At 37.8% G+C, this 25677-nt stretch overlaps 1 protein-coding gene across 1 annotated transcript in view; it reads left to right on the plus strand.

Annotated features, from left to right (window-relative positions):
* The window catches only part of CDK15 (cyclin dependent kinase 15), a 78956-nt gene that overhangs the window by 19108 nt on the left and 34171 nt on the right, over nucleotides 1–25677 (plus strand). Inside the window, exons 7-9 of the mRNA XM_037153464.2 lie at nucleotides 7096–7219; nucleotides 8793–8913; nucleotides 19525–19618. Coding sequence (XP_037009359.2) covers nucleotides 7096–7219; nucleotides 8793–8913; nucleotides 19525–19618 — 339 coding nt within the window. The remainder of the gene's footprint in view (nucleotides 1–7095; nucleotides 7220–8792; nucleotides 8914–19524; nucleotides 19619–25677) is intronic.

Below are 25677 nucleotides of genomic sequence, written 5' to 3' on the forward strand. Positions count from 1 at the left end.
CAGTTACCCTTTTGCCTGCTCTGTCAGATCCTATTACCTATGAGACTAGCTTCCATTTTTCCAGTCATTAGAATAGAAAAAATAATAAACTCTTACCTAGCTGTAATTCAACATTATAAATTTTAGAAACCACTTGTCTTTTATACTTTTCATTCCCAAAGGTTTTATTGCCACTAATTAATTGATTGGCACTTAACCTAACCCCATGAGATTTGTATTATATGTACTCATTCATTTAACTAATAATTTATGTATTCATTTATTCAAGAAATATTTATTGAGTACTTAGTAAGTCCTTAAGTTTTACTAATGAATATGTTGTTTTTTCTTATTTTAAGTGTGTTTAAAGCATCATCAGATACAAGAACTTAAATAGGCAGTAAGAAGCAAAGTGATAAGGCTATAGCCATGTTAGTAGGAATATTATGAGAACTCTTAATAAGGAACTCAATCTACTCTTGAAGCCAAAGGGGAAAAGGCTTGAGGACAGAGGGGTTCAGGAGAGTGAAGAAATTTTAATAGCTAGTGGAGAATGGTATAGGAAACTAACTAGGGAAACCAAGAAAGTCTAGTAGTATGTAAAGATTCTAATGAGAATTAAAGTCGTTAAATTATCTGCATGATCATGGGACTTTTTTAAATAGCAGTGCTTAGCAATTCAAACAGAGGAGTGGAGAAAGTCCACAGTTTGATTAATTCAGAGTTAGGGTTTTGCCAGATAAGTGGGAAGAAAAGACAGTTTGGCAAGAGAATTGAAGAGAATGTCCAGTGGTTAGAATGATGGTTGGTGGCTTCTAAACTGAGGGAAAGAAGTGAAGATAGGCAGGTTCCTGATAGGTAGAAAGCAGAAGAGCCAAAAAACTAAACTAAAGGTGTTTATTAAGTAGAAGAATGGTTGGAGGAAAAAAAATACCGTGAGAAAGATTTGCAGGCTTATGTAATTGACATACCAGACACTGCCCTGAGGAGGGAAAAAAGAGAAGACAGAGTCCTGCTCTCAAGGCACTTACATCCGAAAACAAGGTAAAAGATGTACATGCCAATACAGGACATTGGTGAATAATTCCAAATAAGAAATAAGACCTGGTATTGTAGGTGCATAAAGGAGTAAAATATATTTTCTCATTTCAGGTGGTTTCATTAAGCCAGAACTTTAAAAATGCATGGCATTTTAAGAAGCTGAAATAGACCCTGGCTGAAATAGGTGTGGCTCAGTGGACTGAGTGCCTGCCTGTGAACCAAAGGGTCACTGGTTCAATTCCCACTCAGGGCACCTGCCTGGGTTGCAGGCCAGGTTCTCAGTAGGGGGCACATGAGAGGCGACCACACATTGATGTTTCTCTCCCTCTCTTCTCCTCTCTCTAAAAATAAATAAATAAAATCTTAAAAAAAAGAAGCTGAAATAGGGGAAGATTTTAGAGAGAGAATTGTTTCCACCAAAGGTACATAGCAGGGAAATAGAAGACAAGTTCAAGGAAGAGGATCCCAGAGTCATGGATTGTTAGGGTTAGGGGGCTAACAGTGGTTTTCAGTCTCAGGTTCTGACCCATTAGTGGGTTATGAAATCAATTTGGTAACTAGCACCCAACATTTTAAAAAATGGAATGGAATGGGTGAGAAAAGAATAGAAAATGTTTTGGCAACTTTTGTTCCAGTCGAAACGGTACTCATGTGTATGGATGTGAATAGTGGGTGCATATGCATTTCTTACTGTGGCTCTGGTGTCAGGGGAGACGCTTTAAAAAACAATGGGTTGATGTAACTTTCTTGTTTTGCAGAGTTTCAGTCTAAGGTTTGAGAGGACAAACATTTTGCCCAAGGTTATAGAACCAGCTTTTGCTAAATGATTCTTGGTTAGGGTACTTTTCCACTCCTAATACATTGCATCTCCAGTCCCGTTGGCCTGACATGTATTAATAGACTGTATTAGTGAAATAGGGTGCACGAGTCTGGGGAAACAGATTGGGTCGGTGGCTGAGAGCCCTACTTTCTAAGGTTTGGACTTTATTCGTTAGATGTAGACTCATTAGAGGGGTTTGAGAGAGAATGATGTGATCAAAAGGAAATTCATGTAATTGTGGCTTGTGGATTAAAGAGAGGGAACTGGAGTCAGGGATTCCAGCTGGGAGTTCACTAATGTAGTCTGGCCCAGTGCTTCCGAAACTTCAGTGAGCGGATGAATGGCCTGGGGATCTGACTCAGTAAGTCTAGGGTGAAGCCTGAGCTTCTGCTTCTAACATGATCCCAGGTGATATAGATGCTGCTAATAGAGGACCAAACTTTGAGTATCAAGGATCTAGGTAAGAAGTAATAAAGGCCCAAATAATGGTAGTGAAGGGAAGAATAGAAAGGAATGTGAAAAAAGGTAACGGTGAAGAATTCATCAAGGACATGAGGAAGGTAAGGGTAGGGCCAAACGTGACTGATTTGGGGTCTGATTGACCAGGAGAATTATAGCTCTGTTAATAGAAATAGAAGAGGCTAGTTAGGAGAAGAGGAGGAGTCCTGTTTTTTAGACAGAATGAGCTCCCAGGGAAATGAGCAGCAGGCAGCTGAAGAGGAGATTGGTGCGCAGGGGCGACATGAGCTGGAGATGTAGATTCGAGGGTAATGGGCACAAGGAGTTTGTGGGTAAAGACAAGAGAGTGGATAACCAAAAGGGCAAATCCACAAAGGGAAATGGACTAATGATAGAGCTTTTGCCTTTAGAGACTGAGAAGAGGAACAGGACAGCAAGGGACCAAGGGAATCAGCTTTTAAGAATGCAGATGACCCAGAAAAAATACATTTTCATGCAAGTCAAGGGAAGAGACAGTTTCAAGGAGGGTATACCTGAGGGTGTCACAAATGCCAAGAATACAGTTGAAAATTATACTGCAAGGACCATGTGGTTGTATGAGGGACACACACTAATAAACAGAGGGATGTGTTTTGGGCATAGGGAGACAGAAAGGAAGATGTTATCCAATCAAAGCAGATGGGAGTAGGGATGAGTACCCCATAGTAGAGGCAGCAGTGAAAAAACTGGGATGACAGAGAAGGCATGGTCTATTCCAAGACCTGATGATAATTCAGTAAAGCTGGAAGTTTGGAATTAGCAGAGTTGGGGATGATCAGAGATGAGACTTGAGAGGGAAGTAGGAGCCAGTGCATGAAGGGCCCAGCTGTGTCATGTATTCAATTTGAGGAGCCATTAACAGATTTTAAACAAGGAAGTGATAATTTCAGATTTTCTTTTTGTAAAGCTTACTCCGATGACTGGAGTAGTTTGGGAAAGGGCAATACGTTTTCGGGAAATGTTGTCCCCTGACCTCACTCTCTCCTTGTGTTTCTTCTACTCCCATCCCATCCTCCCATTTCCTCTAGTCATTCCCTAAATGCTGGTGTCTGTTAGGCTTCCCACCTTGACACTGAGGCTAATCAGCACAACAGTGGTGCAGCTGTGAGGCGATGGTGGAGGAAAGTGGGCATATATGCAATCAGTTACTTAGCTAGAGTTCACAACAGACAAAAGAGTCAGCAATAATTTTTCTAACTTTGCATATTTAGATGGATAATAGTGCTATTCATTAAGAGAGAAGAAGAGAGGAGAAAGTGGATTTCAGAAGTAAATAGTGAGGCAAGTTTTAGCCATTCTGAGTTTGGGGTGATTATGGAATGTTCAGACTACATGGGTCTAGAGTTCAAGAAAGAGTCTGAGTTGGAGATAAAGATTTTGAAATCTTCAGATTACAGTTGTTAATTGAGTGGATAAGATGGCTAAGAGTATGTGGAATGATAAGAGGAGAATGTCAAGGAGGGCACCCTAAGGAATTTCAGTATATTAGAGCTCAGAAGAGGAAGTGGATGGAACCTATAAAAAGAGCAGTCAGAGAAGTAGGAGAACAATTAAAAGATTGTAGTACCAAGGGAGAGAGCTTCAGGAAAGAAGGTATAGTCAACAATGCCAAATGCTGCAAAGAGAAGGCATGAGAGGTATCCATTGGATTTCCATTGATGGAAAAATAAATGGAATTTATTGATGACCATGGTAAAAATGAATAAATTATATATATATGAATGATGTGATTAAAACAGTTGCTTATGATGATAAGACCCACTATGTTATCGTGAAGTGAGGGGCTGAAGGTGATTGGAGAAGCAGATCACTGGAACTGAGGAAGTCAGCTTAACTGGTTCATGTGGCCATTGATATCAAGGAAGCCACAGCTGTGATCCAGGAGCCCACGTCTTCAGTGAATAATGGAGTGTGGTGGGGACTTGTGTGGATGAGAGTGAAAAGAGGGACAGAGGAAAATGTAGCTGGGTGGCAAGAAACAGGGGTTTTTATTTAAGGGTGGAGAAGTAATGGTTTTGAAGTGGTATTAAGGAGTTGGGTCACAGTTGGCCCCACCTCTCAGTGATCAAATGTATGAGTAAGCTGTAGAGAAACTAACATGCACTTGAGGATGTTATAAGGAAGCAGTGAAATCAAGGTCCCATTTAAGGAAAGGAGCCAAAAGGAAATTCATCGGAGGTTGAGTTGTAGAGGGTTTTTAAACCAGGATTGAGGAGTGAAGAGAGCAGTGGAAAAATTTGGTTGAGGAAGGAACTATGGATATTGGATTAAATAAGAGGAAGCCCAGAGCAATATAGACATGAGCTTATGGGAAGAAAAAAGAATAGTCAGAGAGGCTTATTTTTTGCGTAGTAATCACAGAAGACATAGTGAGACATGGGGATCAGAGTGAGGTTCACCAGTGTTGGATTTAACAAGCCCCAGGGATCCCTGGTGAGTGGAAGGACTCAAGCTTCCCTGCAGGAGTTGGCTGACTGCTCTGATTTGAGGGATTCCAGCCCAGATGGCAGTAGCCCAAAGGAATTACATTTTGTTCCCAAGAGTCTCATTGTGCTGGAAAGAGAACTGAGCCCTGGGGTATGGGATGCCTCTCTGGAAAGAGTCACCCACAGATCTGGCTTGATGTGGACTGAAAAAAACACCATCAAATTGGGTCATATTGTCAGCGAAGCTTTGGCAGTGCTGAAGGAAGAATCCAGGTTGTAAAGGATTAAAGAGTGAGTGGGTGGTGAGCTTAGTCAGCACGCAATGCAGTTTTGAGCAGTGTGGCTGTGAAATACCATACCTTAACACCAGAGTGCTTTTACCCCTTCCAAATGCTTGCAGACAGACATGTGTGGAGCCAAGGAGGAAAGAGGCTGAGAGCAAGAAGGTAGGAGGCAAGCGTGACTAATTAGTAAGAACAGGCCATCCCTGGGACATGAAAGGCATTTCAGCCTGGCCCACGGAGAAGCTCCATTTCTGACTCAGCTACCGACTCCCTCTCTGCCTGTCATGTTTTAATTTTCTGTCTTTTCTCTGGCTTCTCAGGATGGTGTAATAGCAGAGTCAGGCGGCCCTGATTTTTGACACTGGGCCCTGCCTTTTTCTAGACGTATTTTTTAAGTTTCCTTTTTTTTTTTTCAATTTGTAAATTGAGGACAAGCCTATCTTCCTCACAGGGTTGTTTTGAGAATTATAAAAAGCGAAAGGCATTCAGTAAATATTATTTTCCCTTTCTCCCTTCCTCTGTCTGTCTTCCTCAGTGATCACCATCTTTCTGTCTCCTGTCCCTCACTTGCCTCCATCTTGCTCTGTCCTGAGTACTTTCCCACGGAACAACATATACCGTGGCATCTTATTTTTCACCTGGAATTTCAGTGGTTTTTTTATATTGTCTTTTCCATGAACATTATAACCAATAAGAAGGTTTAGATGAGACACAAGAAATTTGTACTTTGGTAGCTTAGTGATTTGATGAATGGAAAATGTAAACAGGGTATGTGTTTGAAGCACCAAGAAGATAAAGCTTTGGCAAGATTCATAGAACCAGGGAACATTTGAAGTAGAAGCCTCCAGAAACTTTCAGCATTTGTAAATAGCTTGTACAACTGATCCGCGGCCTGTATCAAACCTACACGGCCTCAGCTACGCTATGGTGGCTGCACTCCCCAGGCTCCTGCTTCAGTCAGACCACGCTGCGCATTACCTTGGCTACGATGTCTCCAAGTCATTGGTAGATCAGCACAGGTCCTAGAAGCTCTGAAGTTCCTGGTTTCCGAGATGTGATGGAAAACGTGGGTTTATTCGCTTAGCTCTGTATCTGTTACTTAGCCTGTGTCCCCAGGAATGCTGGGGCTGGTCCTTTCTTTTCTAAACTGTCAGAACATGTTCTCAGTTGGCATAGGTTTTTGTAAACACTAATGTTGGTGTTTAAATTCTCAATTGCCAGTGGCACTGGAAAATAGCAAAAGACACTTGGAAAACTAAGCATTCATTTTTTTTTTAACCTTAAACTTCTATAATGATGAGAACCTAAATGTCTGGTTTCTGTGCCTTATTATAATGTGGAACATTTTAAAATTTGGGGCCCAGAATGTATTTTTTCTGCTGTTTCCCCCACCTTTTTTCTTTTCTCTTCTATTTACTCCTTGTTCTCTTTTGAATTTCTTTTTTGATCTAATTTCTTTTAGTCTCTCTTCCCTCTTATTTTATGTTTATTTCCCTTATTTTCAACTTTGAACCTAAGACTTTAAAAATAGGTTTAAAAAGATAATGGTTCCTTTATTTCCTTTTACCATCTAAGGGTATATTTTCCAGTTTGGTCTCCTTGTGTTGTGTTTTTAAAAGGGTTTCATATCAGAGAGCCTGAAAAACTTAAGCAGTTGTAAACCTTCGTATATCATTTCCAGGTCAACTTTGATCTCCTATGCCAAGTTCATCAGTGGGGTATAAAAATTAAATCTCTTACATCTAAATCAATAACTAGTGTTCCAAAGGAAACTTGCTCTAGATTTTTAAGAAAGGATAATTCCTTCAATATCAAAGAAATGCGATGTCAGGGAAAGCCAGAATCTCTTTGTTTAGGACACGGGCTGCTTACCTGACTTTCCTTGTCCTTTTTCCCCCTCTAAACATAAAATGTTCTCTCTCCGCCCCCACTCCCTCTCTCTCAAGAGACACTTTTATGATATTCTTACAGATGAGTGTTTCTGATTTAGCAGAGAATCCCACATAGTGGCTCAAATCTGTTTAGATAAGGTGTTCATTCCTTCCAGCTTTTCATGTTTCAACTTTTGCGGGGCCTGGCGTACATCCACCACCAACACGTTCTTCACAGGGACCTGAAACCTCAGAACTTACTCATCAGTCACCTGGGAGAGCTCAAACTGGCTGATTTTGGTAAGCTGCCCCGCGAGTCTTTTTCTAGGCTGTGAACAATGCTGCTTTTGTGTACGCATGTTTAAAGCATTGATGAGGCCTGGCCTTTGAAAAATCGAGGCCCACAGAGCGTGGTGCTTTTCATATTAAACTACCACAGAGGAAACTACCACAGTGTGAGGCAAGAAACAGGGAGAAAATGGCAGCTGTAGGATTCTATCAAACTCCAGTCTAATCAGACCCGAAAACTTTCGCACCCCTATTAGCCACTGCCATTTTTTATACAGAGACATCTGTAAGAGTGAACTACACTTGGTAGGTTTCTATAAATCTAGGTGGGTATACAAATTCTGTAAGGGTGGACTAAGGATGTCCCAGGATGGCCGGGTAAAGCTCTGGATGGTCAGACAGACTCCTGCAAAGATGGCCCCAGGACACTTGTTCCTGCTCAACTATGTCTCTAGGTAGGTGTGACTATAAGGCTTTTATTTCCATTGAAGTGATGCAGATTTTTCCTGAGTGTTACTCTAGCTTTCCATTTTAGTGCTTACCACAATTTATAATCACACACACATACCACACCACACACCTGCGTGACAATTTTGACTCCTCCACTAGATTAGAGGCATTATGTTGGCAACCTGGGTCCATTTTTGCTTATCATTGTATCCCTAGGCCTGGCACCATAGCAAGTACTCAATAAATATCTGTTGAAAAGCTGGTTCTGTGTGAGCTGAGGAACCCTTCTTCTGTTTGGCAGATGTCAAATAGTTGTACTCTAGCTACAGTACTTTATTCTGAGATAGTAGCTTTCATCTGGGTAGGTAAGCATTTAACAGACTTCATGTATCAGCTCCCTGCAGCAGTGACTCTTCTATTGAATATTTTTCCAGCTACAGATCATGTGATTCTGTGAGATCAGCAGCTGACTGAGGAAGTACTCTCATTGCACAGAGGACTGCTTTGAAACAGACTCGTCTGAAGTCCTACTAAACTAACTAATTTGGGTTAGCAGTCCCCACCCTTTCTCTACCTGGGGAGTCTGCACCACTAAAGCGGAGGCTGGCCACGTTAGTTATGAACTGAGTTCTATTCCTGTTACAGAGACCCGAAATCACAGAGGTGTAAGTTGGCTAGAAGCTGAACTTACTCTCACATACCATCAGACCTAAGCAGTCACAACTTCTAAGGAGGCCCCACCATCCCTAGGATGTCACCCCAACTGCATATTTCAAGATAACTGTCACCTTCTCATGACAGCCTGGTGGAGGGAGAAAAGGAAGGAATGCTTGTCCTGTCCATTAAGTGCACGATCTGGAAGTTCACACGTCACTTCTGTTCATATCACAGGCGAGAATTTAGTCAGGAAGCCTACATCTGGATGCAAAGTAGGCCAAAAGTTGAGAAATTCCCTTGATGAAGAAGTACACAAGGATCAAGATAGCTGAGTAGCTTTATTAAAAGCACCCAGAGTTTGTGTATTAGTGTTAAAATATTGTTTACGCAGCCAGTTATACCCTCCTTGGTAGATGTGTCACTGGGTTCTCCAGGAAAACCCAGGACGATGAGTTCTGTGCTTCTCCCCTTTGGTCAGGTCTTGCTCGGGCCAAGTCCATTCCCAGTCAGACATACTCTTCAGAAGTTGTGACCCTCTGGTACCGCCCTCCTGATGCTTTGCTGGGAGCTACTGAATACTCCTCTGAGCTGGACATATGGTAAGAGCTAGTGCCAAAAAGATGAAGAAATGTGAGTCATCCTACCCTTGAGGGTTACTTTATCATTTGTATTACATTTTTTATAATAACTCTAATGACAATCACATTTGTCTTCAGAAACATAAAGTGCTTTCAAATACGTAGCTCATGTGATTTTTTTCAAATCATTCCACAAGTTTTTACAGTTGAAGAAACGAAGACTCAGAAAGGTCTTGCCTAAGGTGTCTTCTGAATCCTGTACTCTTTCTACCATGCCACCTATTCTAGAATTGAGAACAGGTACAAAAGTTGTCCTCCAGTGTGTCTGGACCCATTGATTTTCTAATACCTGGTGCCATTGCTGCAAGTATCTCTGCCAGTCAAAACCCTCCTGGCACTGTCAGTGCTCACTGTCACTGCAAAGGCCTTTGATGGGCTCTGCTTTCTCAGCTCTTAATGGTCACTTTCTAGGTGCTTCACAGACAGGGTGAAACTTCTACTTACCACTTTGAAACTTTGTTTTATTATGGAACATTATTTAAAACATTCAAATATATATATAACATGTATTTATATACGTGTTTCTCAACAGGGTTAATTTTGCTTCTCAGAAATGTTTGGCAATCTCTCTGGAGACATTTTTTACTGTCACGGCTGGGTGGGTGGTACTACTGGTACCTAGTGGGTAGAGGTCAGGAATGCTGCTAAACATCCTATAGTACCCAGTATAGTCCCCCGCAGCATGGACTTATCCAGTCCAAAATGTCAACATTGTGAAGACTGAGAAACTGATGTAGATTGAAGCATAATGAAGTGAGCTCCATAAACTGTCTTTCCACTGGAACAACTAGAACGTAACACTGTCACACCTGCTTGGGTCCCTTTCCCATCAATCTGCCGCCCACGAGAGGGGCCTCTACTCTGAATTTTTCTCTTGCATCATTTCCTTGCCCCTTTAAAAATAATATTTTTGCATTTTAAATGAATTATAAAGAAGATTATTTGTTTCACCTGCTTTTGAGTTTTTATAAAAGTGGTGTTATATTGGTTTTAATTTTCTGTGACTTTTTTTTTTTACTCGATACATTTCTAAGGTTCATTCATGTTGATCTGTGTGGTTACACTTTATTTCCTGTTGATGAATATTTCATTTAGTGTGTTTGTTGTCCTGCTTGTTTTTGCTGTTGTGAATATACTTGGTATTTACATTTAAGGATTTCTCAAGGGTACTTAGGAATATGTTTGCTGTGTCACAGGATGTGATGTTTAACTTCACAAAGTAGTGCCGGCTTGTTTCCCAAAAGTGGTTGTAATGATTTATACACCAACAGAGTATTGTGTTAGAGACATTATCCTTATCCACATCTGCACCAACTTTATAATAGCAGATTTTTTAATTTTTGCTAAATCAAGTGGGTAGAATAGTATGATGTTATGATCTAAATTTTCTAATTACTACTAATGAGGTGGCATATCATCTGGGGATTATTTGCCATTTGTGTTTTCTCTTCTGTGGAATACCCATTTGTCTTTATTTATTTTCTTTTGGTCCCTCTGTCTGTCCCTGACTGTCTATCTCTTCCTTTCTCTCCTTCTTCTCTTCCCTTTCTTTCTTTACTGATTTATAGGAGTTCTTATATTCTGGGATCTTGTATTAGTTGTGTGTATTGCGAGTAAGCCTCCCCCAGTTCATGGCTTATGTTTTCACATGTTTACACTTTATTAACATAAGTTCTTAATTTTAATGTTGCTGATCATACCAATCTTTTCTTCTATGATTAGCCCTTTTGCTTTTTGTTTATAAAATGCTTCCCTTCCTGAGGTCAGAATGATACTATCCCATGCATTCTTTTAATAGTTGTAACAATTTTTCCTCTCACTTTAACTTTTAAAACATTGTGAATTAACTTTCGTATATGCTAATAAATTGTCTGATCCGTTTCTTTAGCTATCTGCTCTGCCAGATCTCTCACATATCAAGTTTCCGTAAATGCATTGGTCTGGTTCTGTGCTCTTCATTCTTTCCCACGGGGGTCAATTTATCTGTTCCTGTGCCAATGTCCCACTGTATTAATTCCTATAGCTTTATAATAATACTTTAGGTTTGGTAAGACAAGTTTCCCCACTTATTCTTCTTCCAGAGTGTATTGGCTACTTTTCCCCTCTGATTTTTCATGTAAATTTTAGATTCAGTGTTTCAAGTTTCATAAAAAATCAAGTTTCATGAAAAATGAGATTTTCACTGGAATTTCATTCCAGTCATAGAATACTATAAAAATAATTAACATTTTTGTAATATTGTCTTCCAGTTTTTAAACATAGTATAGCTCTTGCCCTGACCAATGTGGCTTAGTTGGTTGGGCATCATCCCAAAAAGTGAAAGGTTGATGGTGAGATTTCCAGGTTGCAGGTTTGATCCCTGCTCAGGGCCTGAAGAGGAGGCAGAAGCAACCAGCAGATGCTTCTCTCTCTCTCTTTCTCCCTCCCTTCCCCTCACTCTAAAAATAAATAAATAAAATCTTTTTTACAAAAAACATGCTATAGCTCTTCATCTGTTTAGTTCTTTAATGTCTTTTAGTAAAGTTTTATAATTTTGTCTCTAAGATCTTACATTACTGGAGCAAAGATTGTTGTAAATCTATTTCTGTTGTTTATTGTTTCTTTTAGTTCTTGCATATGATGTCTTTTTTCATGCATATTTAGTTGTTTTTGAGAGTGATATGCTAGTTTTCTTTAAAATTTCATCTGTGGGATTTTTTTTGAGACCTTGAATGGCATGGGTTCTCTCAGGGAGATTTGCATTTGATTCTGCTAGTTGCATTTTGTAATAAAGAACTTTATTATTGTGTCTTACATACATGCTTGTCTGCCCCCATCTTAATTTTCTTAATATCATTCTCTACTGAAAAAGAACTAGAACTTTTTGAAGAAATGGTCAATTCTAAGGCTAGGGCAGAAAAAAGTACAAGATAGGTCAAGGACATCTTATTGGGTGGGAAAATTTTTTTACAAAGTGATAAAAAAAAGGATGGAAATATGTCAAAAGGACACAGGAAGCAGCTTGAAGAGACTCCCACTAACCAGAGCTGGTACAATTTAAGCATCAACATCAATGATTAGAATAGTGGATCATAACCCACTGGAAAAAATAGAATATATAAGTCTATATTAAAGATAGCCAGGTGGTAGATAGAAAGGAAGCTCCTCTTTTCACTAGAATGCTAATAACTGGAGAAGAAATGATGGAGTTCAAAAATCACTATTTGTACTATTATAATAGTACCTGATTCAAATAAGCATCATCAATGCTAAACTAAAGGGGAAGTTTGATGAGGAATAAGATACTTACATAGTCTCAAAGTACCTCTCCACAAATTGCTAATTAACTACAAAGGAAAAAAATAGTAACTCTGTAGTAGAGAAACCTGGCAGATGCCACCTTAACCAAGTAATTAGAGATTATATTATCAATAATGAGACTAACTGATATTCTATACCTCATGATATAATGCACTGAGAAGGATATATCATTCAGGTTTTCCTGCCAAAAAAAGAAAAAAAAAGAAAAAAGGCAGCATAACCTAAATGAGACCATAAGGAAACATCAGATAATTTCAGTTGGAGAGACAGTCTGCAATATAACTGGCCTGTATGCTTTAAGAGGTAAAAGGGAGGAAAATTTTTTCTCTATTCCCTTATGTTTTATGGATGGGCCTGCAAAGTAAACTGATGGAAAATCAGATTAACAGGAGAGAGGCACACAGATTAGATTTGATGTTTAAAGTATTACATATCGTGGAGGAGGTGGCTTCCTAACTAGAAGAGAAAAACCCCAAAGAAGCAGTTAGACTTGGAGGCTTTTATACCATCCTGACAAAGGACGGTACATTGTAAAGAAGTGGCAAGACAAAGGAAGAAGATGCCTGGACCTTTCAGGGGCCATAGAATGTAGAAAGATAAATCTATGGGGACCCTACTAGTAAATAAAGGTTACCTAGCAGGTTATTCAGTGCAGATTTTTCTTGGTGCCATCTCTCTCTCTGGTGATAAGGTTGTGCCCCCCTGCTGGTGTGGAAAGGGTGGGAGGATGAGGAGACACCTTCACAAGGGGAATTTATGCCCTGCGTTCAGACAAACAGAGGAAGGCAGAGAGCTCATCCTGTGTTTGCTTTTTCTCAATTGCCTTTAGCACAAAATAATTCTTATGCCAGAGTGGTGTATTTCGGGTGGCATTTTCTGTTTCTTCAAGGTCAAGGTTTTGAAAGTCAGTGAAACTGTTCCAGATTAAAGGAGACTAAAGAAACACACCAGCTAAACACAATGCATGGTCCTAGATTGGATCCTGTGGGAAATGGAGCTGAAGAACACTATAGGGACAAAAGGAGAAATTTAAATATGGATTGTGGAATAGGTAGGGGTATCAGATCAATGTTGAATTTTCTGATTTTAGCAATTGCACTGTTGTTATGTAAGAGAGTGCTTTTGTTCGTAGAGAATACACACAAAAGTCTTTAGGGATGAAGAGTCAGGTGTCTGCAACTTACTTTCCACTGCTTCAGAAAAAAATAGAGGTAAATATCTGGGTAGGTAGTTAGAAAGAAAGAGGAAGGAAGGAAGGAAGGAAGGAAGGAAGGAAGGAAGGAAGGAAGGAAGGAAGGAAGGAAGGAAGGAAGGAAGGGAGGAAAGAAATGACGCAATGAAAACAGTAAAATGTTGACAATTTGTGAATCTATTCGAAGGGTGTTATTCTCGTAATTTTAGGCTTGGAATTATTAAAAAATTAGAAGTTAGCAAAAAACTGAGAAAAAACTGGTATTTCACCAAAGATGGTGTAAGAAGCACTGGCCTAGTACAGGTTCAGTGTTGGCAATTATTTAATGTGTGTTCAGGAAGAATGTTTATTCCCAAATTGTTGGGTTCGGGCTTTTACATATGTTCAAAAATTCAAGGTTATTAATAGTGTTATTCAAATCTTTATATCATTTTTTTCTGTTTATATTAGTGAAAGGTGTTGAAATTGTCAGTAGTTTTTGTTTGCCTTAAGATAAACTCTCATCGTTGAAAGGAAAGATAGTCTTGCTGGGGACGTAATTCTGTATTGACAGTTATTTTCCCTCAGAGCTTGGGAGATAGTGTTTTACTGTTTAGTCTCCCATTGTTGTTCTTTTAAATTTGCTTTTAGCCTAATTGTAGCAAAGTTTGTTTTTAGCTTTATTGTCTTTCTTTTGCAAGTGATCTTTCATTTTCTCCAGATGTTTTCCTTTGCCTTGGTTATTATGCAGTTGTCAATGTAAGTTGTCTAATGTGGATTTCTTTTTTACTTACCCTTGATATATATTTGTGCTTCTTCCAATTATGAATCCATGTTTTTCATCAGTTTTTTTCTGAATGTTACCTCATTCCCTTCTCACTTTCTGGAGCACCAATGAAAGATTGTTAGACTGCATTTGTCTCTTATCCTCTCCTTCGTATTTTTCATCTACTCAACTTTGTGTGCTGCATTCTGGGTATTCATTCCTGAAACTCTGACTGGGTCACCCAGCCCAGTTCTGTAAGCCTCTCCTAAACTAGGTATCCCTTATCTTGTTACTGCAACTAGAAAGATCTATAGTACTGCATTGATAAGTGTTTTATTAATTTAATCATGAATAATGACAAAACAAAATTCAACTTTAAAATTATTGTCATTACTCTTATTCATTTCACTATTATTGTTGTTTGCCCAGTAAAACGTAAAAGTAATGTAGAAATAGAGCAGTAGCCATCTTCCATTGAATTTATTGTATTTGTTCACTCTCTACATCACTGTTAGATATTGGGTATTTACATTGGAATACCTCTTCATCCACTTTTTTCCCCTTTTCACGGCAATAAGAGGGAAACTGAGCAGGAAGATTTCCAATTGACAAAGGAAGAAAATAAAAAAGTCCTATTCTGCCAGGCCATTCAAATTCAAAAGGTTCAAACTGAATGCCTTTAAGGAGGTAAATGATGGTGGTGAGCATTAGACCTTTGTCTTGAAGAAACTAATTGTAACACAGCAGTGCAAGAGCCTCTTATTCACAATGAGCCCTGGTAGCAGCCGGGTCAGTAGGAGGCCCAGAGCAAATGGCTAGATTTGGGAAAATGAACAAGTAGGACATATTGGTTATTTCCAACACTAACCACCAAATGTTCTCTAATCCCCCAGTATTTTTCTTCTCTCTCTGCTACCTTATCAAACTTTAAAAGATCCCATTAGCAATTTCAGTGAGAAAACTCAAAGTTTTAGGATGATCACACTGTTTTGTTTTTATTTTTTTACATTGTGTTAAGATTTCTATAACATAAAGCTTACCATTTTAAATGTACAATTCAATGGCATTGACTACATTCACACTCTTGTTCAACCATCTTCACTACCTGTCTCCAGAATTTACCATCCTCCCAAACTGCAGCTCTGTACCCATTAACCAATACTGCCTAATACTCCCTCCCCTTAGTCCCTGGTAACCACCAATCTACTCTATGTCTCTACAAATTTGACTTTCTAGGTACCTCATGTAAATGGAATCAAGCAATGTATGTCATTCTATATGTAATTTGTTTCAGTTACCATAATGTTTTCAAGGTTCATCTATGTTGTGGTAAACTGGGTTTTAAAGAAGGATTTATTTTGCTACACCAAGTCCTATATTCAAAATTGACTTCAGGCAGCTGCTGGTTTTAAAACCACAGAAAGTTATGTCTGAGAGACTGCAGATTTCTCCCTGCAAACTTCCAAATACAAAGAGTGGCCTGGGGAAAAGCAAATGGAAATGCCACGTCACTGCTACATACAACATTATGTTGTTCTGAATTAATCACAACAGTGAAAAATGAAACACTGATTTATTTCTTCTAACATTTTTATATATGCTCCTTGCACCTCCCAAAACCTGAGATGGTTTATGTCCCCAGAGATTGCTTAAGAAATTTGAGGAATCATTTTTTCTCTCTTATAGAAGAATTTGTTCATGCTCAGAATAGGGAAAAGGTTAGGAAGAGAGCCAGAAAAAGCAGAAAATGCATAAGCTGTTTTCTCTAACTTAACTGAAGAAGCCCAGTTTGAGCACTAAAATGGCCCAGTGCATCTCTCCTCTCTGGAAGGACTCACTGTTTGAGGCCGTCGGGTCCTTTTTTCCCCTGCATGTGAAGTTCCCCTTCATCTACATGGGCTGCCTCAAGGGTATCTCCACAGAACAGAAATCCTCTCAGAAGCCTAAAGATATGAAGGGTAAGAAGAGCCATAGGAATAAAAATTTAAGAACAAAACAGGAATAAAAGGAAATAGGAGCAGGTTCGCCATAAGGACTTCAATGTTCAGCATATTTAAAATGTTTGCTTAAGGCTAGTCTGGGGTGGGCAAAGTAGGTGATAGCCACATAACTTGTTTAAGAATCAAATAAAAAATATAAAAATGACATGACTTGTTTATAAAGCAAATAAAAAGTAGAACAGTTCTGAAGAAAAAAATGAAAAAATAGAAAGATGAATCATGTAGTTTTTAAAGAACAATGCTTTTTCCTAGAAAATATCCTTTGTCTTTCAAACTTAAGATATGCAGACTTGCTTTCTTACCAATGCATTGGTATTTATGGTGCTTAAGATATTCCAGATACTAAAATGTAATCGATTTATGAATTTTGTTTGTCTTGTAAGTGTTCTAAGTGCATGCACGTATGTACGCCAGTGCATGCACACACACTATCTGTACATAACCTTAGGCTCTAGATTTGTTAGATGGGAAAGGTTTTGACCTGCTGTTAAGTGAAACTTCAGAAAAAAAAAGACTCCATAGAATGCCTATATGATACCAACCATGTAAATAAACATGAAGAATTTTAAACAAATATTAGTATTATATTCTGTAATACAAATATCTTGTGTTACTGTATATAGTACCTGCACAATGGCCTTAATGTCCAGCCTTCTCCAGTATATTTTACATAATTTTTTATACTGTCCTAGTGGAATAGAAGATAAAGGACACTAAGAAATTGGGTAACAAAAGGACTTCCTTCTTGTTTCCCTGCAGCCACTAGCATGAAAAGGTACGAGAAGGCAACAAGTTTTTTATACTCATATAAAAAATTTTTTTTGAGGGGAGGGAAAAAAGTGGACTTGAACCTTATTTAAAATGCCCAGGCCTCCTAGTGGTTTGTGAGACCCTGAGGTTTCTGGAAGGCGTCAGGGTATTGGATAGAGAATTGATTTAAGCCTTTAAACCTCAGCACACTTCTATTTTACATCAGTTAAAAAACAAGTACGTATGTGTTTAATGTATAAACATACATACATATGTGTATGTGTATATATTTCTCTCACTTCAAAATGAAATGGTTTGAGACCTCTGAAATACATACAAAGACAGTGTGCGGGGCAGTGGGCAGAGACTCGATGATACGCACCAGCTTGGGTTCTGAGTTGGTTTATCTCAGAGTCGACCACTGCCAGCAACCAGGATGATTTTTAACCCTTTGACAACTTTTCATTACTTTTATTCTTCTCCATAGGTTGTTTAATTTATACATTTTATATCTGTTGCTTTAAAGACAAGAAGCAAAAAGAATATGGATATTGAAAGACAAGCTAATGAGAATGATTAAAATGACAACAATTCTAAAAATTTATCTCAAGCTACTACTCACCAGATTCTTAAGTTACATTTGTCTGATCAAAATTCTTGTATCACATATTAAGATGTCTCCTGTACATGAAAATTTAGTGAAAAGTAATTATGGTAGCAACTGTATACAAAGCAACTTTTCTAAAATTGGGGGTAAAAACAACCTGTTGTTAGAGAGGGGAAAATCTGCTCACAAAACTCAATCTGGTAGTATGTATGTGTGTGTGTATATATATATACATATATATGGTGTATGTATATATAATTCACATATATATATAATTCTAAGAATAAGCCAGTTCATTATTTTAAATGCAAACCAGATATTACCTCATGAAAATGGTGTTTGTCTCTTTAGATATATAAAATACAGTTAAATTTCAATTAAAAAATAATATACATATATATGTATGTGTGTGTGTGTATATATATATATATATATATATATATATATATATATATATATATATAGTCTGTCTCTACACCAGATACAAGATAAAAATTACTCTTAAACTTCTTTATCCAAGATATCTGCTTTCTCTTACACAATCAATTTAAAGTAATTTAAATAGTATGTGTTTAAAGTCATATGGAAAAAGTAAAAATGTACCATATGGGATAAATACATATGAATATTATTAGACCATACTTAATATGAATTTTTAATAATGTGATGATTTATAATAAAATTTTCTACTTATATATTCTTCTATATTATGCCACACAAAACATGTCAAGATGGTTAAAGAAGTTGCAAATTTATGCGTTAGTGAAAGGGACTCGGGGTGAAAGTTTTGGAGCATGGGGATAATCAGTGTAGTCTGTCGCCTGAACCATTTTATCTCTCAAGAGATTTATAAAAATAAAAATGTGTATTATTGGCAAAATAAATCTTACTTTTTACTATCTCTCAAGAATTACCCTCTTGTTTGACTACATAGGAAGGAAAACGTATGTCACCCTATTTAATATATTTTAAGATGCGCATTCTCAGCACATCCTACATCAGGATGCAATTTACAATCAGTAGCATCTTACAACACCCATCAGCTGAGCTGCACTTCCGACTGCAGTCACTGCTGCAAGTGTGTGAACATTGAACACACCAGTGTCAAAAACTTGCAGAATGTGTCTCGGTGACTTGGAAGAATCTTGTAGACAGAAGAGCTTTTTTTTTCCTTTTCCTTTTTAACCTCGGGAACCAAACAGCTGTGGAAAGGGAGTGAGTGAATCAGTCATGTTTAGCAACATTCTTTAAGCAGGAGTCAAAAATAGGCTAACTCTGGGTAATTGCAAGGTCAGCTTAGAAGCCCAGCACCCATGACTCTTTGGTCTTTAATGGATTATTTTAAGACATGCTGTGTCATCAAACTCCTGATACAGAGGATGATATTGTGGATAAACACAGACATCAAAGGGTCTGAGACAAATGCTGAATGTGAAAAAGTTTCAGGGTCACCTAAATCAATTTCTTTCACTTAATGTTCCAGTTTTTGCATGTGTAAGTTTAACATATGAAAAAATAATCTGTCTAATTAAATGTATAACAGCCCTTTTAATAAGAATTAAAGAGACATTCTGAGCATGTCATAGTTTTACCTGCAGGTTTTTGTTTCTTAATAGCACAGACAATATTGGTGCCCCTTACAATCCTGGCATCTTAGATACAGGGAGAGTATTTAGTTCGTAGGTTTAGTGCTTTCCCCTCCTCTCCTAAAACAGGTAGCTAATAAGCTTGAATGAGCTAAAATGTTTGCTATCTATACTGGGTTCCTAAATGCTGGTTGCATTCCATCGTAACAAAAAGCTGTAGGATGTTCTTATATTTGGTTGACAAAGGGACTTTTTCCTCCCAAGACTTTTAATAGCATGTGGCCTCTATTTAACTGTTCCTAAAATATTTTGGGGGAGGAGAGATGCTAGTAATTGTTTTCCAGGTATGCTTTCTTTGAAATTGTCAGGTTGACTCTTATTTCTTTTGCTAGGGGTGCAGGCTGCATCTTTATTGAAATGTTCCAGGGTCAACCTTTGTTTCCTGGGGTTTCCAATGTCTTTGAACAGCTGGAAAAGATCTGGGAGGTAAGAGAAGAATTTCTCTTAGGGAGAAGAAATACCTGCATTTCATACTTTAAATCGAATTTGCCTTTTAGACAAATAATGCAGTCCATCTGCTTTGAGGTATTAAGCTATGTGTTAAGGTTGTGGAGACTGTGGTATTTGCCACAGGTATAATAAGCACCTTGGGAATGAGTGGTCAGGAACCCCCGTGTCGTCCTGTAGCATTCCATGAATGCACTTGCTCCCTGTTATAATTGGCTCAGTCTCCCAGGCAGTTTCTGCCATTACTGCTCAAGCACATTTCTGTCTTGCTGCCCCCAGCTCTAATTCTACTATATGATTGGCCGTGGATCTTTGTCAACTGATAACAAGAAAGTAAATTTTCATAGAACTTCAATAACAACAAAGCCTTTACCATGTTAGTGTGAGAGAAATACAGTATTTATTATGTTCCTCCAAAACCAAATTCCTAAGATGTGTGGTTCCATTTCTTAAATTTTATTTTTCAATTACAGTTAACATTCCATATTATTTTGTATTAGTTTCAGGTGTATAGTATAGTGGTTAGACAATCATATACATTAAAGACTTTATTTATTTTTAGAGAGAGGGTAAGGGAGGGAGAAGGAGAGAAACATCAATGTATCAATTGGTTGTTCCTCAATGTTTCCTAAGGTGTTTTCCTTACCTTTATGTGTGTATTAATGGGGTGGAGAGGAGCAACAGGGGAAAATCAGGACAACTATAATAGCATAATCAATAAAGTATATTAAAAAAGAAAAAAGGAAGAAAAAGAAAAATGAATTGGCTGTGCTTTCAAGTGTTCAGTCTAGGAGTAAAGAGTGAAGTATAAGTAAATATATGTGAAATGAACATAAATTGTATATATATAATGAAAGTATAGATAGATAGATAGATAGATAATTAATATAAATTATAATATTGAAATAAGGTATATTTGTTGGGACATTTGAAAGTTGTGTATATTGACATCTGGCCAAGATGGAGGCAGGCAGAAGTGCTTCACTTCCTCACACAACCAAAAGAAGGATAACAGCCAATTTAAAAACAAAAAACAACCAAAAATGCTGGAAAAATCAAACTACATGGAAGTCTAACAACCAAGGAGTTAAAGAAGAAACCTTCATCCAGACAGTGCCACAACCCAGGGAAGTGGATTGCTCCACCCTGACAAATACTTAAGGCTCTACCCCTTACAACACAACAGGTGTGCCAAGACAAAGAAATATGGCCGAAATGAAAGAACAGATCAAAACTCCAGAAAAAAACTAAGTGACAAGGAAATAGACAACCTATCAGATACACAGTTCAAAATACTGGTAATCAGTATGCTCACAGAAATGATTGAGTTTGGTTGCAAAATGAAGGAAGAAATGAAGGCTATACAAAGTGAAATAAAGGGAAATATATGGGGAACCAACAGTGAAGGGGAGCATACTGGGACTCAAATCAATGATTTAGAACAAAAGGAAGAAATAAACATTCACTGTAATAGAATGAAGAAACAAACAAAAACTCAAAAAAAAAATGAGGAGAGGCTGAGGAACCTCTGGGAGAACTTTAAATGTTCCAACATCCAAATCATAGGGGTTCCAGAGGAGAAGAACAAGAAATTGAAAACTTATTTGAACAAATAATAGAGGAAAACTTCCCCAGTCTAATGAAGGAACTAGAAATCCAAGTCCAGGAATTCTCAGAGAGTCCCAAAGAAGTTGGATTCAAGAAGAAACACACCAAGACACATCATCATTAAGTTACCCAAGATTAAAGATAAGGAATCTTAAAAGCAGCAAGAGAAAAGGAGACAGTTACCTACAAAGGAGTGCCCATAAGACTGTTGGCTGATTTCTCAAAAGAAACCTTGCAGGCAAGATGGGGGTGGAAAGAAGTATTCAAAGTCATAAAAGGCAAGGGCCTACATCCAAGATGACTCTATCCAGCAAAGCTATCATTTAGAATGGAAGGGCAGTAAAAATGCTTCCCAGACAAGGTCAAGTTAAAGGAGTTCATCATCACCGAGCCACTATTATATGAAATGTTAAAGTGACTTATCTAAGAAAAAGATCATAACAAATATGAACAGTAAAATAACAATAAACTTATAGTTATCAACAACTGAACCTAAAAAATAAAACCAAAAACTAAGCAAACAACTAGAACAGGAATAGAATAACAGAAAAGGAGATCATATGGAGGGTTATCAGTGGGGAGAGAGAGGAAGAGAATGGAGGAGGGAAGGTACAGGGAATTAGAAGCATAATTGGTAGGCACAAAATAGACAGGGGTAGGTTAAGAATAGTATAGGAAATGGAGAAGCCAAAGACTTTATATATACAACCCATGGACATGAACTAAGGTATGGGGAGAAATGGTGGAGTGGGGGGCGGGGGGCTGCAGGGCAGAGGGGAAGAAAGGGGAGAAAAAATTGGGACAACTATAATAGCACAATCAATAAAAATACTTTAAAAATGTTACATATAAACTGATTTTTATATTATATACTATCTTTAAATAATCATGTTGTTAAAAGCATTTAGCACAGCACTTAGAAAACAGAACAGAAAGAATGGGCTCAAGACCTGATGGCTCTCTAGTTAATTGGTTCAAATTTCCAGGACTGGCTTTGCTGATTGACACTGGTCATCTGAAGATGTTTTAGGTAATTCATTAAGTGAAAGAATTTGAACTTGAATCTGGACATAAAGTACCAAAACATGAGTGACGCAGCAAAAACAAACATGTCTTAACAAATCAGTCTAATAGTTCTTGCTCAGAAAGCCATGTTCATTTCTACATTGTCTTTATCACACTGCAATCAATCAAGGGGACTTTATTTTGACATTTATGACAACTCATTACAAATTTAAAACAAGTAAACGTATTAGAAATAACACTGGCCTGCAGTCAGAAGACGTGAATTCTGAACCCAGCTCTAACTTCACGTTATGAGGGAAAGCAATTTGCATAACTGACCTCCATGGATTTCCAGTGTCTTAACTGTTACAGGTGCTCCTCAACTTATGATAGGTTACCTCCTGATAAACCCATCGTAAATTGAAAATATCGAAAGTCAAACCACACTAAATCAGGGACCACCTGTATTTGGTTTTCCAACTCCATGACATTGTGACTTCTTTGAAGAAAGTGTAAAGAAAAACCAATAAACAAGAAACAAAATGTAAAGAAAATATTGTAGCTCCCATCATTTAAGATCACAATATTCTTCTCTGTTTATGTGATTCCCTTTCTCCCCCAGGTAGTTTTTTTCTCAAGTCTGTCAAGTTGCCTAGTTCGTTGCTGACTTTTGATCTGCACTGATCAAGGATATAGTTCCATACTGCTTAGCCATCCTTTGTGGAAATCAGGAGGTCAGATTCATTACATCTCATTTCCCCCTTGGTCCTGTTGAAGGAGGACCATAGTTTTGTCATCATCCCTGTACTTTCATACTCTGAGGACAAAGTGGAAAATCACCACAGTCAGTAGTATGTTGTCCTTAATACTATTCTACCTCAAACAGGTTAGAAAATTAAACATTACAGATAGTTCCTGAATTTGTGTTTTACTAAACGTGGCCTACACAAATGAAAATAGGAAATCTATTTCCAGTCTATGCTATTGGATGTAGGAGTGGCTTCTTTGAAAGCAATGTGTCCATTCTAAACCTCCCCACCTCTAAACACACCTTCCCTCTGTACTTATCCTGAGATCTTATTCTTAGGAATAAAGACATAACCAGGTGTCCTGAGTTTTCCTTTTACCATCTTTCTGAAATGTGTGTGTGTGTGTGTGTGTGTGTGTGTGTGTGTGTGTTCACATCTGAGTAGCTGTCACAGCTTTCTGAAATCTAATTCATTCAATAAGTGTTTTTAACAAATAATTCCAGCTGTGGTTCTAAAATCAGAGTAAAACAAACTATGTAGACCTCGAATCCATTAATCAAAATGCCTTAAGTTTCCATTCCAACAAAGGCAGCAAACAGCCCCTGCAGCCCACTGTGTTCTCAAATAGAGCACTCACTAGCTGCCTTTTTAAGAGCCTTTAGGGAGGGCATAAATCAACAATTTTTGGTTTTCAGTTTCCCAGACAGTGAGGTAGAGATTTAGTAATTTTCTAAAGGGAAAACGAACTCAATAACTTTCAAATAGAAACTCAGCATCAGATTTCCAAATAAAGGATATTGAATTTTGTTTGAACTTTTTAAACCTCAAGTTTAAAGTCTTTAGCATAATATTTTAAAATTATTGGTATTCATTTTGTTGATTTAATTAAATATAATGCAAAATAACCAACAAATTCTGGTAACTTATACCTTAGAAAAATATGGATGTGATAATTACTTATTTCTCCATTGCTTTCTTCTCATTATCTTTGCTTTCTTTTCATTGTACTTTGCCAGTCAACAGAAGACATATGGGTACATGTAAGTCACACCCATTTGTTTACATGCATATTTATGCAAATACACAAGATGGTAGGTTTATAAAGACCCATCCTCTGGCCCATTTCTACAAAAGAAGAATTAGTCCATTTGGTTTTTCAAAATGGATTCTAGGATTCTTAGTGTTCTTCAGGCTCAGGGGGGTTGATAGGAAAAGCCATCATTTAAGATCATACAAGCTTTTAACAAGACTTTCAGTTAGTTTAGGGAATAGATCAAAGAAAAGATTTTACTGTGTGGCATGATTTTTTAAATCATTATTATATGAGGGAGAGTAGCACTTCCGTGTCTTTTGTTTGGAGACATGCTTAAAAAGCACCACAAAATATACCTTCCAGCCAGAGTCCTAGTCAACAAGCTGGTGGGCATTGAGATTTGCGGTTTCTTTTGTATTAGCATCAGTCAGTTGTTGGCCAGTTGACTTCCTGCCATAACCCTTGGACTGCTGTTTTACAAATAAATTCTCTAGACTCTTTGTACATGAAATACTTCTAAGAAGAATTATATTGTAGTGGTATAATAAAAGGTACTAGCTTTTTACTGATATTTTATAAAAACAATATCATTCTAGTTCTGGCTGGGTGGTTCAATTGGTTGGAGCATTGTCCCATACACCGAGAGTTTGTGGGTTCAATGCCCAGTCAGGGCACATACCTAGGGTTTGGGTTCATGGTTGGGGCTGCATATGGGAGGCGACTGACTGATGTTTCTCTCTCTCTCCCCCTTCCTTTCTCTCTAAAATCAATAAACAAAACCAATGTTATTCATATAGCTTCCAGATATAACTGACATTGGGCTTTTATGATTATCATAAAAGAATGGAAAGATGACACCTACAAGGGAACACACAGAAACAGCACCATCCAAAATCTGAAATGTATTGACTCTGTTCTCCAAAGACTTCTCTTTTCCTATTAATTTGAAACCACAGCTTCAATTTGGCAATCCAGAGTATAAATGAGATCTTATTTACTGATGTTGTTACTATTACTGTCCACCAGTTAAAAACCAAATACCACATCCAAGCTGCTGGGCCACAGAAAAAACAAGTGGATACGATGAATTTGGTAGAAAGGACTAGAGTTAGGTTTGGGATCACTTTTAGCCAACATTCCACTGCCTAAAGGTCTGTAATCTGAACCTTTTTAATTTCAGCACATTGCAGAACAGCTGAATGCCCATGCTAAGACATAATTTAAGCTGTCAAGTGCCTCCTGTTGTTTGTGTGTGTATATATATATGTATGTATGTATATATACACACATGTATACACACATGCACACAAAGAATAGGATATACATATATATGTGCATACACACACACACACAAACAACAGGAGAGAGAGTATACATATGGCCTCATCATTACTAGTGATGTCCTTTTGCCTTAACATCAAATATCTGCTGTTAAGGCAAAAGGACATCACTAGTAACTCCCAACATAGCATCCTAATGTGTGTTAGTCATGCAATAGATATTAAATTATGAGAATATGACTTTAAGCAAGGTTGTATAATTTGCCTCAGGACAACAAGTGAGTTAGTAAAGACACGGGCTGAGGACCTGTATTAGGATTCTCCAGAGAAACAAAACCAATAGGATATATAGAGATATTTAAG

This window comes from Artibeus jamaicensis, unplaced genomic scaffold, assembly GCF_021234435.1.
Source record: "Artibeus jamaicensis isolate MK-2021 breed Jamaican fruit bat unplaced genomic scaffold, CSHL_Jam_final contig_391, whole genome shotgun sequence".
Lineage (NCBI taxonomy): Eukaryota > Metazoa > Chordata > Mammalia > Chiroptera > Phyllostomidae > Artibeus > Artibeus jamaicensis.